The sequence below is a fragment of the Apteryx rowi genome, unplaced genomic scaffold (assembly GCF_003343035.1).
Source record: "Apteryx rowi isolate R43461 unplaced genomic scaffold, aptRow1 scaffold_98, whole genome shotgun sequence".
Taxonomy (NCBI): Eukaryota; Metazoa; Chordata; class Aves; order Apterygiformes; family Apterygidae; genus Apteryx; species Apteryx rowi.
This window is the reverse complement of record NW_020451293.1, coordinates 2,081,270-2,097,110: the sequence shown is the minus strand read 5'-3', so window position 1 is coordinate 2,097,110 and position 15,841 is coordinate 2,081,270. Positions and strand designations below refer to the sequence as shown.

Genomic DNA, 15,841 nt, shown 5'->3' with positions numbered 1-15,841 from the left:
AGAAAATGTTGATCATGTTTTTCATGTGCTGTCCTAGACAAGTATAACTGTGATGGGTGCTTTGCACAAAGATTAATACTCTTAAGAGTTGCCTTATTTGTCACCAAATGCCAATTCCAGATTCAGGGAGGCATGCTAGTGGACAATTAAAAACGTTTTTGTTGAAACCAAGCTTTATAGTAATAGAAGGTGTTAAATTCACATGTATAATAGCTGATCTTGAAAGATTCCTTTAATTTTTTTTTCTCCAATTATATATCCTTCACGTACACTAAGCATAGAGGATTTTTCTTTTGGAACATATGAGATTAAGAAACTACTTCTCAATAATCCAAAGTCTGGAAAAAAAAAGAGTTTCTACCTTGCCACACTCATTTTTGGAGTTAGTATGATCCTTTTGCATTGGTTGACATTGGCTGCAGAAAAGGCTGCAAACCTGGTCTGTTTTTCCAGCTGGCCTTACAGAGCACCTAGGCCCTGCAACAGCTGTCTTGACTGAAGCATTGCTGTACTCTGTTTGCTCCGTACTTCTGGAGCAGCAGCTTGAGATGGTTGTTGTTTTGGCACAAATTGAGGTAGGCCCAGCGTAGCCATGAGCTGATTTAGGGAAGAAACTGGAACCTAGCCAGTCATGCAATCAATAGATATAAAAACTGGCATTTTACAATCTGCTTTTTACAGTGTAGTAAGAAATGGGCTTACTAATTATTTTGTATGTATAACGTTTGAAATACTACCTCACTGCTATGCATTATGACCAAGACCAAGGATGACTTTGCAGACATGGGAAATTTTATGAAAGCATGATGGGAGAAGTATTCGATTTTATTACTGGAAATAATTCAATAACATATCAATTTAAAAAGTTGTAGCCTCATTGAGGAAGTTCTTCAGAAATATAATACAAATAGGGACTAGGTGAGAAGAATTTTTCAAAAATACCCTACAAAGCTTAGAATAATATGCGTTTTATTTATTAATGCACTTGAAAATAACAGTATTACAGGAGCAGATGGTTGTAACTCATGAGTGGGGATGACTTACCTAGAGATGGCAGATGTGGTTCCTACACCTATAGCTGTCTGATCTACATCTCTCTTGGTGGTTCCTGTCACCTGCAGAAGGGACGTTTTAACTGTTCACAGAAGAACTGCTAAGCCACTGGAGTTTATAGCCCAGCATATTGCAGTAGCCTGAAAGAAGTGGCAGTTTAAAGCCAGTTGTGAATTTTAGTGCTCAGTAAACACAAAGAAGTTTCAGTCATAACCCAAAGCAATCRAGTAGATTAAATATTGCGTGTTGATATGCAGACACAGCTCCTGCAGGATGATATGCTGAAATTGAGATTACAGATAGATTTTTGAAAAAGGAACATCAAAAGCTACATTTAGACACCCGAACTGATTGTCCTTCAAGAATTGCCTTTTTCTCCACTTCTGCATGTGTAGAGTTGTCCCTCAGTTCCTTCAGACCACTAAATGTTAGTGAACTTAAAGTATGGCTTCCTGGCCTCAGTGTTCCCCATTATTGTTTTTTCCTATTCTGGGCCCAGCCTTTTTCTGAAAGCTGGCGTAGCAGACCCGTCTTCCATATACTTCTGCTGCTTCTAGCAATTTCCTTGCCCAGCCATTGAACAAACAGATTAGCGCTTTCCGTGTATAAATTAAATATTGCATGTTGATATGCAGTCATCAAGGGTGCTCCTACCCTAAGCTTTACAGATTCTGTATTCAGTGCAGCAAATGCAAATTTCCAAACTCTTATACTCTCTCTAAGAAATCTAGAGACTGCCTCAATGCAAAAGATGTCTGCCCAGGTTAAATCATACGTATAGTATTATGATCTCCCTGATATTCAGCCCAAAGACCTTGGACATTTAACTARATTGAAACCAGATTCCACAGCGTATGTTGGCAGCATTCCCACGTTCATACATGTTCAGTAGTTATCCCCTGTGTTGACCTGTCAATATAGCTCAGGTCAGGCCATCAATTTTTCATATGTGCCTCAAAAGACCTGCCATTAAGTCACTGTTGCTTGCTAATCTCTTTTTTTGTGGGAGCCACAATTCTTGTTGGAGAAAATAGACATTTTAAGAAAATGATCTATTTGGAATTGAGTTCATATATGTTGATCTGCTCAAAATATGGACTGGTACAAACAAATATGTCAAAGGACTAGCGTTACAGTATTAAATGATTACTGCCTGTCTAGAAGTGCTGAACACTCAGAACTGAATTCAAAGGAGACTGCAGGAGGTCTGCATATCTGGCGATTAGGTGCCAATTGTATTTGAAAAAAATTTGGCTCAAATTTGTGGAGAAAGGCTTGGAAATGTCTTTAAGCACCAAGTAAGAAAGCAAAGGCAGCCGCAGAAGAGTCAGCAGAATTTCACTGTCAGCCAAAGAGTAATTCAGCCAAAGAGTAATTATAAATTGGGACAGTGCCAGAATAAAGATGAGAAGCAAAGGAAGAGGTAGTCATGAATGGTGCTCTGTAAAAGAAAAAAGTATATATATATATTCTAAACCTGAAAAATTAGGAAATTAAAATATAATGTAACTGCACTGATAAACAGAACAGTGCTTATTCCAATTACTTGTGCAGTTTTTGGAAATAAAAATATGTTTGACATTATTCAGGTTAACAGCAGATATTTGCCCATTGGGTTTTTTAAGCAATAGATCAAACTGTGGTCTGAGTTTATTAGAAGTCCAGGATTAAAACACCGTGGGTAGAATAAGTTTCATGTTGGCTGGATTAGCAAAGCTGCCAAATAAGGAATGCCCATCAGTTTACTTCGTGCCCATGTTTTTACAGTCGGAATCAGGCATTCTTTCTTAGATTTATTAGTATTGTCATAGATTTAGATTTACCAAAAGAAAAAGTCTCATACTTTTAGCAGTTCTCAACCATGTCTACTTCTTTAATTGTCTTTGTCAAACTACCTTCTCTTTGCTTTGCTTCAGAACTGTTTCTTTCTCATTAAAGAAAGGGTTTCTCCTCTCTAAAAAGAGCATAGAAAGCTGATAACTTGTATTTTGCAAATGGATGCAGATTTTTCAAGGCACTATGATTTAAAAATGATTTTGCTGAATTAATTAATAAAGATTATGTCACTTTGCATTGTTAATATTCAGTGATTAATCTGCTGAACCAATAAATTTATTTTTTAAAAAATAAATAGCTTTAGCATTTCAAGTGAATCTTCTTGGCTGTAATTTTTAACATTTTAATTCTTTTTTTTTTTTAATAGGAACTCCTTTCACCCTTAGACTTCTTAACCATCAAAATTCTGTAGCTATGTGTTTTATCACACAGTTCTATCCTGTTTTGCTTTCCTAATAGTGGCCCTAGTTCCTATATCAAGCCCTCTTTTCCCTCATTCAAGGTATGAGCACCTTGAGTGATAGCTAGTTGTCATTAAGAAATAAAGTGAGGCCAGTCTTCACATGCTTAAATCTTGCATGGTTATGCAGAACAAAGTTAATATCCTTTAAAATAACCGTGCCTGTCTTCGCTTCTAAACATAAAATGTTCTTAGTTTCCTGTTGTGTCGTGATCTGAGAAGAGCATCGTAAAGAATCTAATGCTCTTTTGTGTCCAGATTGGAAGAGATTCAGTCAAACCTGCCTCATGAAGAGGTGGTGGGTTTTCCGTYTGCTCTGTTATTTTATTTTATTTTTTTCTAAATTGCTCTTGGATTTAAGAACGTCCATCTGATCCTGACAATTTTACCTTTCCCCAGAGATAAAAGCAATGAGGCATGTGCTGCTTGCCTTTTGGATGGCAACTTTATTTATGTACAGAACTTGCTGATCAGAAATCTCTTGCATAGGCATGGCGTTTGTCAGTTCCCCAAAGGACATCCCTTCCCTTCCCCATGTGCTGATAAGTATTCTGTCTTTTACTTTGATCCTCTGATGAAACGTGCATGCTTCATCTTCGACTTGTGAGTGATGTTTCTTTCTCTTTTTTTTTTTCCCTCTCTCCTTGTCTTAATTTCCCGGTTCCTCTCTCTCGCTTTTCCTTTTACTCTCTCCCCTTTCTTTCTGGTGCAGAGATGAAGATAGTTGGGTGTAAGTTTCTGCTTTTCTGTGTAATGTCTGCTTCTTGCTTGCTTTTTCCCATCTTCACGTTTTTTCATGGAATGTTGGGGATTGGTAAAGGTAACAAATCAGAACGTTGTAGGGAAGCTTTAGTAGGAGAGGCAGCGATGGTGTCTCATCAGTCTCCATACCAAAATGCTGCAGGCAGGTTTACTAGATATGACAGATGAATCAGTACCAGAGGTGAGTAACATTTGAGCATCTATTCTGTCAGTGATCACAAATTCATTAAAAAAAAAAAAAAGAAAGAATGGGACATGGCAAAATTTATCAGCTGTTCTCAGAATGCTATGGCAAGAGAACTGAGAGAACTAAAAGACATCGTTATTTAATAATTCTCCCCCAAAAGCACACACAAGGGGAAAAAATATTAATTTTTTGTCATTGTTAAACTTGCAGAAAATAGGAAGTAAAATATGAAGCTGGAGTAGATAATATGTTTAAGTTAAAATGTTTCAGGGAAATCTTTGAATTTGTAAACTGTGTTGTATTAATTTTTTTCGACATATAGAAGTCCAAAAATGGATAGTAAGTAATCTCATATTATTTGTTCCTTTTCCTCACTGTCTTTAATCAGAGGAACTGAAATAATTTGAGTGTTTGGTTCACCAAAAGCTAGAGGATCGCACAATGGGAAACTCGCATAATATTCTCTTTATAAGGGGAGAAAAAAGTTTATTTGCAATACAGGCAATAGGTAAAAGCTCCATTTCTCATTACAGCTGTAATACTACTCCCAATAACGTTAAGAGTTGCATGCCATATCCATTTCAAGAGTATAGACCTTGAAAAAAAATTAGTGACCCGGTGGTGGATGGGCAGAGGAATAAACTGTTAAAATGGAGTTAACATGATGGCAAGAGATTGTCTGACCATACCAGGCTTCTTATTTATAGTATACAAATTGTTTTTACATGAATGTCAAAGGCCACTTCACCATTAAAGCAAGGGAAGATCACGTAAATGAGAGACCTGGCACCTCTTCAGAGGTGATCAAGAACAAGACCATAATAGTCAGCCAAAAGGCCATAAAAATTTTATTACTTTTTTACTTTTATTCCCAAGGCTATAGGGATATACTGTGTATCCGCTACAGGGGCACAAAGTTGCAGAGGACTGACCTCTTAGAAAGCAAATTTGCTTACAGTCAGGATGTCAGAGATCTGTTTGCCTCTTTCCYCTGCATGAGCTTAAATAAATTACGTAACCTTTTTTTAACACAGTATCCACTTGTAGAAAAGCGGATCATTCCTGTCCTCAGTGTACTGAATCTTTTAGGATCCCTTAATAGAAAGCGGTACGAAAGTACAGGCTGTTACTGTAAAGTGTATAGCCCTTCCTGCAACTCTTTTTTTTTTTTCTATTACCCTTAAAATACTTTTTCACAGTAACATTATTTTCACTGTTTTACACCAATTAAGTGCTTGAGTTTGTTCTTTTAACTCCAGAAAATGATGGGCTCAGTATCTGATAAGAGCCAAATGGTTTCTGTCTTTGCTAGATACGTTTACTTTCTTTTTTTTTTATTATGGGTAATGACCTTTCCTATTTTTTTTAAGATTCTATAAAAAGTATTTTTTACAAAAGAGGACGGACCACAACACTTCACTGAAATGCTTTTTCCCTTCTTTTTTCTTCATTTTGATGCATATCAGCTGTTATCTTGGTCCCTCTACTCCCCACCCCAAAGGCATATTTTCAATTAGTGAAGTAATATCCCTCCTGTAAAGCTTAATGGAAAATAAGATGCTATATATACACCAAATGCAGCTGTTAATTTAGGCTAGAAAATGATTTGTAATCTGACATTGGACTTGGTGTAGTCAGATCATCTTCAGGAAAAGAGGTCATAAATAAGAAGCTCTTAAATGCTAATTATAGTGAGTACAATTAATTTCTACTAGACTTGCAGCATATAAATTGAGACCTTGTTTTTCCTCGCTGTGCAAACTGCTGAGAAAAAGGATGGAGTCTGTTAGGCAGGAGGAGTTTCGAAACCAAAGCCCCTGATTTTCCTTTTGCCCTGACTTCTGCAGTTCCTTGCTATTCCTATGAATCCGCAGTGGGGATGGACGGTGCGAGGAGGGTGTTGTACATACAGGTTCCCGTTTATAAACAGTTCCCGGCAGAAAGCGTTACATATCAGCTACAGAGCTATATTTTCCATACTTAAAAAGTTTTACTTACCTCCAGAAGAAAAAAAGGGAATTAAAGACAGGACTGAAAGGCTCTATGGTCTGTCCCTGCAGTAGATTAAGGAACAAATCCTGGGCGGAGAGAGCCTACAAGAAAAGTCTGAAGTGCATCTTTGGCAAACCCAAAAGGATTTCCCTCACTGCCTGAAAGCAAATGCTGCCTCTTTCGTTGTGCTTCTGGTTAATAAACAGAATTAAATGCATTGGCTTCTCCAAGTACTGGAGTGGAAGAAATCAGACTTGCAAAGAGTCTCCGCTTTGCTGGATAACCGTTCCGTTACTTCATTATTTAGTCTCTTCAGGCCACTTAACAAAATACCTGCCTCGAAAGGGTTCAGTTTTTGTTTTAATTCTATGTATTTTTCTATATTGCCATTTAATACGTTTGCCTATGTGGCAAATAAAAAAAAAAAAAGTGGCAATTGAACCACCATGAAGTGGCTACAGGAACTGACTCTTACTGAAAAGTAGGTGCTATCTGTTAGGCTTTGGGTGCATGCTTTAGATTTGACTGCTTTAGTTTTGAAGGCAGGGTTTCCCAAACCACATTAAAAAAAGAGCTGGAATCTGTCAAATGCAGGACAATACAGAGCTGAAAGAGATGCTAGCATTTATATTTCTGAAGACAGTCGTGTGTTCTGAAAGCTCTTGAAAAGGAGGTAATGAGAGATCAGCATGTATCCGTGCTGCCCGCTTTATTACATGCATGCACATGGGCACCAGGGGCTAGCCAGGAATCCGGCAGAAAATAATTCAGTAATTCCTTCTTACTCCATCTGAACTGCATTACAGAGAAGTCTTCAAAAAAAGTCGCTTTTTTTGTTATAATGATAACAAGAAAATATATTTGCTGCTTGAAGGGGAATTAACTGAACTTAGTTTTCTACCGGTCACCACAAAAATACTCATTTGTTTTATAGTATATTGGAAATAGGAAATTGGATGTTAGTGATGTTTTGTTGGACTTAGCCTGATACTTCCAAACCAGATAACTAGTCAAAGCAATATAAGGGTTTTTTTCCCCCCTTCCCTGCTCACACACAATAAAGCAAGTATTGATTCTGAGTTCACACTTTAAAAAAGGCATTACTAACAACTCTCTGATTTAATGCATCAGTGTTAAAATGTTCATCTTATTAACAATTAATGTGCTGCTTGGAATGGTTTGGGCTTGCAGAACAGAGAAAGCAGTTTTCAGACTCAAAGTATGCTGCGCACAGGCACCGCATCTTCCGTACTGAATTAAAGCATGCAACCCCACTCTTTTCCTGTAGGTGATATACGCAATGACTTATACCTGACGTTAGAAAAGGGAGACTTTGAGAGAGGTGGGAAGAGCGTGCAGAAGAACATCGAGGTGACCATGTATGTTCTGTACGCGGATGGAGAAATCTTGAAGGTAAGACAGTTATTTCCCCTTCAAGCTTCAAGTGCATCTGCTTGTTCCATGTACATATTCTCTTGTTTAGTTGTCACTGATGCTGGGGAAGCCCTAAAGGTCTCCTCCTACCTTTTGTTTTTTGGCTGCCTTTTTAATCTGTTATATGATAAAGTAAGTGGTTTTTGTTTCTTTAGGTTTGAAAATGTTTGGAGCAATTTTGGGGACGTGGTGAATTTGAATTGAAAAAGCTTATGCAATTTCAAAATGCRATGGCAGTCGCAGTAGTAAAAAAATGTAGAATAACTGTAGTCTGAGAAAAAACTGAAGAGTATGTGACATATCTAAAATGAAATAACATGTATTGCCCAACATGACTGACTATGATTACAAGAGAGAGACTGTTTTAAAGCAGAGTTGTTAGAATTATGTCTGAATATGTCTGAACGACTGAATGTCATTTTGGAAAATAAGTGACCTTCTTTCAAAGAGCTTGGCTTTCACCCTGGGATGGCGGCTTTCCAGCTTTGGATGATGACAGTTAACGATTTGCTTTCTCTTATCTGTTGTTAAATTTAGTCTGTATTGAAGAAAAGAAGGTAGCAGCAGATAGGTCCGTGTTGTGTGGGGCAAGGGTGAGGGAAGACAAGTAAATGTCAGCGATGGAGAAATGGCTGTATTAAAATGTATTAATTAAAAACTTCCTCATATCTTTTTTTTTTCTCCCCACAACAAAATGGGTTTTGTAGCTGTTCTCCTGGAAGAGTCTGAACACCAAAGTGCTTGTGTATCAAACTCATTGCTGGAGTCTGTTTTTTGAATTGAAAGAGGGACTTTTTCATTATACAAATGTTGCTTGTGATTTGATTAGAAATTAAGTAGCTCTCTCGTAAAGCAGCGGTTTGTGCTTGGAGCTGTTGCTGGAAGGTCGCAACCCTTTTTTGTTTAGTTGAATTAGACATACCTTTCAAATTGAGCGATGTGTTTTTAATCATTACTTTATTTCACAGCAGTCTGCCAAAGACCCCTGTAGGTCTTTTCCCTGCAAAATGCAGTATCTGAATCTTTAAATGCTAACGTTAGTGGTGGCTAATCATGCTAGAGCTGCAGCTCAGGAGTTAAGTTTAAAAACACGTTTTGTAGACACTCAGTCTTAACCTCTGTGTTCTCAGTTGGAAAGGTCATTCACAAATATTAACTCGTCTTTTTTTTTTTTTTTTTTTTTTTTTACTCTCACCTGTTATTACTACTTTAATAGTACTTCAGAGCTTTAAGTGGGTTTGGGGATCAGGTGTGGTACAAACACCCAAATAATAATAATAAGTAGTTGATCCAAGTAGAAAAATTCAAGTGAACGTATTTGTCACGATAGAGAGACTGTTAACTTTACACACAAGGGATCTTTTGTGTTTTTGACATTTAAACCACATATTTAAAGGAAAATCTTTACACTGTTTTTTTTGTTAGTGCTCCTCTGTATAGCTGCAGTCAAAGCAGGAAGGATACTTGATTTATGTCAAGGAGGTTGTTGGTTCATGACATATAATGACGCCTAAGATCCATTGTTTTTCAAGTACTCAGACAGCAGTATAAAAATTAGCTAATTAATAACTAAAATCTTCTGTGTAAGAAATAAGGATACGAGTTAACAGATATCTACTGAAAAATAAGTGAAAGGGCTATCTAGGACATTAAAAGTTGAACTCTTCTTTCCTTTAACTTGAACCCCTTCTTGCTGCTTAGGTACATTTGTGTTCTCTCCTACTGCAGGATAGAACTAGAAAAATATCATACAAAATTGAACACAAATTGAACCGAATATAGAGACCTACTTCCAAAGTGCTAAATGTCAGTGTGGAGGAATAATCACAYGCACATAAAAGAAAGAAACTAGTACATAGAATTGAGTTTGGAGACTAATCATGTCTCACCGTTTCTCATCACTGCCATAGTTTCTGCTTGATGTAAAAATTCTGCAAATTCCTCTGCCATAGTTAAAGCAAATGAGACCAGCCATCTGGGGTTACTTTTAGCTTTGTGGGGTGACTTAACCATTCAATGTTCATATCCTTGGCCTTGTAGAAGACAGGTGACCTTATTAAGCGTATATTGCTGTTCTAAGTCTATAGAAATGCCCTGGAAATTATAACAGTTCAGTTCCTTAAACTGAAGATTTTCAGTTTGGGTCAACTTTTCGAACGTAGATTTTGGTTGCAAAATAGAGTCAAATAATGTCCGTGCTCAAACCTTCCTCATAGGTAAAAAGCTCCAAGAATGAGGAGCTCCATCAGTTCTGATAGTCCAACCTGGGCAGCGAGGTGTGAGAAATCTGGGTATCAATTTACCTAAAATTTAACACAGTTTCATTAGTCTGGGTACTTTTAGTATGCCACTAAATGGATATTGGTTCAAGATATATCAAGATTACTCTCAATCAAGATTACTSTTATCAAGAATAGTCTTTAGGGTGGACACCTAGAGCCGTGGGCTTTTAATCACGTGCCTGTGACAACCTCTGCCATTCTCCGTTAGGAGGCGAGTTGGTTTCACTCGGGGACAAAACAGATTTTATTTTCGTAAATGGGAGGAAAAGAAACAGCTGTAGAGAGACTGTTAAATAGAGTTTTCATTCAGTGTAGTCTAAAAGAAAATACTAATGACTGCAGCAAGGGGACTATAATAGCTTTTTAATATAAATGTTAAGAATAAGGAGTGCCTCGGATCGTGCTTGGTGCATTATGGCTGAGGGGAATTGGTTTGTTGGGGCTTCCTGCCCCTGGAAAGATCACTTGCATTATCCGCAGTTTCTTTTACAGCCAGGTGTAGCTATTTTCTTCCTTCCAAGGAAGGAATGCCAAGGTACACAATACGGTGTGAAAATTGCCACAAAATTTCAACCACTATTGGAATAAAAACTCTAAACTTTTCCTGACCAACACAATCCAAATCTGAATTATAGCTTTGTAAAGACTTTAGGGAAACTATACTCAGTGTTAATAAGAATATTCTCTCTGTCTCAAATCCTCATCACTGTTGAGTATATATCTTGGTCCAGAAATAGTCCTATTGAATGCAACAGAATTATTCCCAGAATATGTGCTGTGCAAAATGAAAATGAGTATTTCCTTTTCAAAACATTCTTACTCAACTATTACTATCTTTCAATAATGTCTGAAAAATAAAATCTTGGCACATTTCTCTTTTCTTCTTTTTGTTCAAGTAGCAAGAATATCTCATTCGTTGCAGGGCATACCTTAAATGATAAAATTATTATCCTGACCCTTTTTCAGGTTTAAATTCCCTTACTTGCCTGCACCCTCTAATTCATCTGCATATTTGGGTCTCATGATAACTGAGTTTATAGAGACGAGTTGCATGTTTGCGTTTTGCACCTTACTCCAAAAGTCAGAATTAAAGATTAAACACTTCTCCCTCCTCGGGCTATGGATTGTAGTATAAATGTAAAGATACTAACAACAACAGAAAAAGACTCTTCACCTATTCTTTTCCTTAAAGTTTGCAGCATGAACCATAATTCAAAGACTGAGCATTTGTCTGCCACAGCAGGTAATTTTTAGGAGAAATACCAATACTATTTTACTGTCTCTTAAAAATCTAATGCAGAGTGACTTTTTGGAGTTGTTGAGTTGAAGGCCAGCAGGTTACTTTTATCAAAGAATATCGCTGGRAGACTACAGGCACTCTGTTGTTAAATACCGCCACCGCTACTCTGTCCAGCCTGTTAATATCTGCAACAGTTAAATTCTTGTTCCTATATATAAAAAAAATAATAATTTTTAGGCCTGGATTGTTGCAATTACCACATGGTTATGAAGAACTTACTTGAGATGCTTGAGTTCTCTGAGGATATGCTGCAATCACTCTGTTTGGATTAAAGCCTCTGCAACTGTGTCCAAAGGGGCTGCTCTTGCATTGATTCCCAGTGAAGTTTTCTTTCTTTCTGGGCTTCTTCACACATTCTTCAAATCCTGGAGAGTATTAGCGCTGGCTGAACTAACTGGATCTGGTTCATGGCATATACTTGACTTGGTAGTCACTCGCTTACATATAAAAAAAAAAAAAAAAAGACTGACTCAAATCAGCTTCTCAGAAGAGAATTTAGGGACTGGAAGCCCTTCGGAACTCTGGGGAAATGCCCTGTGGTGGTTCTTGTCGGGACAGTATTCCACGTGGGGTATGGAGAGGTGCTTTCACATCAGAATTTATATTCCATTTCTCATGTTGTGTCTGCTTAGATTCTAGTTCTTCATGGATTCATTACGCTTAGAGGTACGAGAAGTGAAGAAACTCTAAACTGTCTCTCTTCTGTATGGTTTTAAAAGATGGTAGATCTTTCAGATCACTTTTGTTAGTGCTAAGTCTAGAGCATGGGTTAGTGCTCATTTGAGAAAATATGCTTCCTGCTCTATGCCTTCATTACCAGGGACCTTTTAGTGTCCTTATTAGCTCTTTCTTCAGTATTTCTCCTAACTTTCTCATCTCATGCTGTGCCGGAGGGTTTCCTTATTTTCTAAAAGAAATGAATTCATGTTCTTCTTCATCTGTGTTTTGAGTATACATAGATTGGTCAATATCTCTGAGCTTTTTGTAGCCAAATGTAGAAATTTTAGAAATTTTGCGGCAGTATTTTTCATGATGACTTTTTAATAGAAATTCTTTGCCTACCACTGATGAAACAACTTGATCAGAATTTTCTGGGATACTGGAACAACAGCTGGATGGTTGTAGTTGCTAAAGAGCAACATTTTTAAGAGCTTGAAAAGTTCGAGTATCGTTTCTGTTCTGAGATGCAGAAGTAGAAATCTGATTAGATGGTATTTTCAGAGAAGCCCAATATGACAAGTGATGAGTCTGTTCAGTCCATTTTTTTTAATAGTGCTCACCTGTTTATTGAATATATCCTGTGCTTGATGGAAAACTAAAATAATAATGAAGGAGAGCAAACAAATTCAAGTTGAATTCACTCAGTAGCACAGGTCCCGTAGCTCATCCTTTGACCCAAAACAGTCTCTTCAAAAATTTCAGATTTCATTGTGTCTGAGTTTCTGCTTCTGACTCTCCCTTTATGTCTACAGAAAGATATGAGTTATGTAAAGGTTATCACAGTGTAATAAAGTGACTCATATGTAGTGATGTGATGTCTTTTAGTCTTAAATTGTGTTCTTTTGTTCCAGGACTGCATCAGCCTGGGCTCGGGAGAGCCGAGCAGGAGCGCATATCACTCTTTTGTCCTTTACCACAATAACAGCCCTCGCTGGGGGGAAATCATCAAGTTACCCATCCCCATAGACAGGTTTCGTGGGTCTCACCTGCGGTTCGAGTTCCGACATTGCTCCAGTGAGTGCAAAACGCATTCAAAGGGAATGTAACAAGGCTAACGGCTTTCCGTTGTCAGTTGATAGTTGGATGGGGTTGTTATTGGGAAGGGGAAAAGGGTGCAACCTCGAAGTACAGTGAAAGTACCATGTTAATGAACCTGCAGTGTTAATTAGCCTGTTGCTACAGTTATAAAACAGCACAGAAATATTAAAAACTTTGTGAACAACCAGTGCAGAGTGAAACAGTTTGCAGGTGTTCTCCCCTGCTGTTCTGTTGCTGTGTTTTTCTTGTAGTATGTTTTCTTTACAGCATATACATTTTATGTTTTACTATGGTCAGCATGTGCGTATTTGTTTTGAGGCTTTTATTAGACATAGTACGTTATATCTCATTTCTTATGTGGGCTTTATGCTTTTTGGTAAGAATGCAGAGAAGTTAGTGAATACGCTTGTGGTATGTATGGACAGACAGAATATATACAAATATAATTCCTTATTTCTCTCTCTTGCTGCAGCAAAAGACAAGGGGGAAAAGAAGCTCTTTGGTTTTGCATTCACTCCGTTAATGAGAGATGATGGCACTACCTTGTCAGATGACATTCACGAGCTTTATGTTTATAAGGTACYGATTCTTAAGGTATCTCATAGTTCTTCAAACATGCACTGCAGCCTCTTCACTTACATCCCTACTTCAGTTTAAATAAGTAAATATCATTAGATTATCTTTTACTTTCTCCTCATTAGAAAAATGTGAAGAATGGATTAATAATAGRTTAAAAATTCTGTGAATTCCAAATCATATGACTAGGTATGGATACTTTTTTTTACTCTAGGTACAACTCACCATTTCCCTTCAGATTATGATGGTTTATCTTCTGTTATTCCTGTCTGTTTTGAATTCAGGCAYACTAGTGTTCATGAGCATTCAGCAGTTTTATCAGCCTATGGTACTGTGTACCTTTTTGCCATAAAATCATGATGTTTTGCCCCAAGATTTCAAATCCAGCATGTTACAATGCTACAGCTCAGCAATGCTGTAGCAGGGTGGGGTTTTTTCTTCCTGCTGATTTATCTCAGTTTATTCTTCAGTGTGACTTTCAGCAAGCCACAGTAAATTGTACAGCTGAAAGATCCTGGAAGTTGTAAGGAAGCAATAGCTAGGAGACCACGTTTTCTGAAGCTGGGTCTATTTTATGYATGCACTGGTCCTGAAGGTGGTAAGACCAGCTTTCTCTTAAAAGTGTTTTTGTGCACCCAGGAGATCTGTTAGGCAATTGCTGTCAAGGCATGAATGTGTGAAATGAAATAAGTCTTGGTAAAATTTCCCTTCCTTTCCTGTTGTCTGCAGTGTGATGAGAACAGCACATTTAATAATCACGCACTGTACCTGGGGCTGCCTTGCTGCAAAGAGGACTACAATGGCTGCCCCAACATCCCTTCCAGTCTCATTTTCCAACGTAGCACCAAAGAGACCTTCTCAGTCTCCACRCAGCTTTCTTCTACAAAACTGACCCAGAATGGTAAGCAGCCAAGCTGTCAAAATTGCCCAAGGTAACTGGGAATATGAAAAAGAGAGTTAAGATGTGTGTGCTTGTGCTCTCTCTCTGTTATTTTACCAAAATGCTTCTTTATTATGATTTGGTGATATATATGCAATTCTATACTAACACTGTATATTGAAATGAGCAGAATTTGGGGGGGAAGAAATAAGGATATTGACACATGACAGAGAAATAACAGCCATTTCTGTAAGTGCAAACAAAAGGTAATATGTTTAAAGCAATGTTAATTTTAATTAAACTTCTAAGAAAAAAAATTCAAAGTTAGAGCTTTTATACAATCTTAAGTTCTTTTTGTTAGTCTTTTGCAGAGCTACTAAGTAAATCAAAACTTGTTGCTGCAAGCTCCCTAAGGCACAGGAGGATAAAAGTGGCTTGTCCACAATTTTATTTTTTTTATCCAARAAATAAGAACTACAACAAGAACAGCACTATAACATGTAATGAATCTCTGTTCTCTACGGGGCTGCTGTTTTTCCCTCTGTGCAAAACTTCTAGCTGTTCTGAGGTTTTGTTTTTAACCTGCTAGCTTGGTGTGTGTGTGAGAGACTTTTCATTAACTTATGTCATAGTTCACTTTATTGTATTGTGTTAGGAGCAGGAGTTAAATTAGAGCTGGAGATCCAAGGATACAATGGAAATTGAAACACTTAGTTGTTTCATGTACTGGCTAAGCTTGTACTCTACATCTGCCGTACTGAATCTCAAGTATTTCAGCTGTGTTACTGCCCGTCTCTGTTACCTTCTCGATATTGGCTTAACAGTGTATCTTGAGTACACCTTTCTCTTTCACTGTTCTGTAGTGGATTTGCTTGCCCTCCTGAAATGGAAAGCTTACCCAGATCGTGTAATGGATATCCTAGGAAGACTGCGACACGTCAGTGGCGAGGAAATTGTTAAGGTACTAAGTCAAATAACAGTCTGTGGATGTATCTGTGGTTAGCATGCCAATTCAGATCTGCAGCRCACTTCTGAATATTCCCTCTTGCTGTGCTTTGATTCACACTGAAATCTCAGAGGGTATGAATTGGGATTTGTTTCAGGTGAAAGCGAGCAGGAAGATAAATTAATGGATATTCAGTCTTTGGGATCAGAATAGAGCTAGTCCAAAGTAAAATTCCCTCACGTAGAGGTACTGTGAGCATCAGGTCCTCAGCAGCAGTTGTTCCACTCTGTAGATGCACGTGTATTGAGCTGCAGTGCTTGCTGGTGCAGACATAGCCACTATCAGTGGTGTTTCATGCAGCTGTATCTGTTTCAA

General features: G+C 37.7%; 1 protein-coding gene across 1 annotated transcript in view; it reads left to right on the top strand.

Moving 5' to 3' along the window:
* DOCK3 (dedicator of cytokinesis 3) overlaps nucleotides 1–15,841 on the top strand; it is a 194,611-nt gene that overhangs the window by 110,239 nt on the left and 68,531 nt on the right. Inside the window, exons 15-19 of the mRNA XM_026055042.1 lie at nucleotides 7,579–7,703; nucleotides 12,878–13,040; nucleotides 13,537–13,643; nucleotides 14,370–14,541; nucleotides 15,384–15,481. Of these exons, the coding sequence (XP_025910827.1) occupies nucleotides 7,579–7,703; nucleotides 12,878–13,040; nucleotides 13,537–13,643; nucleotides 14,370–14,541; nucleotides 15,384–15,481 (665 nt within the window). The remainder of the gene's footprint in view (nucleotides 1–7,578; nucleotides 7,704–12,877; nucleotides 13,041–13,536; nucleotides 13,644–14,369; nucleotides 14,542–15,383; nucleotides 15,482–15,841) is intronic.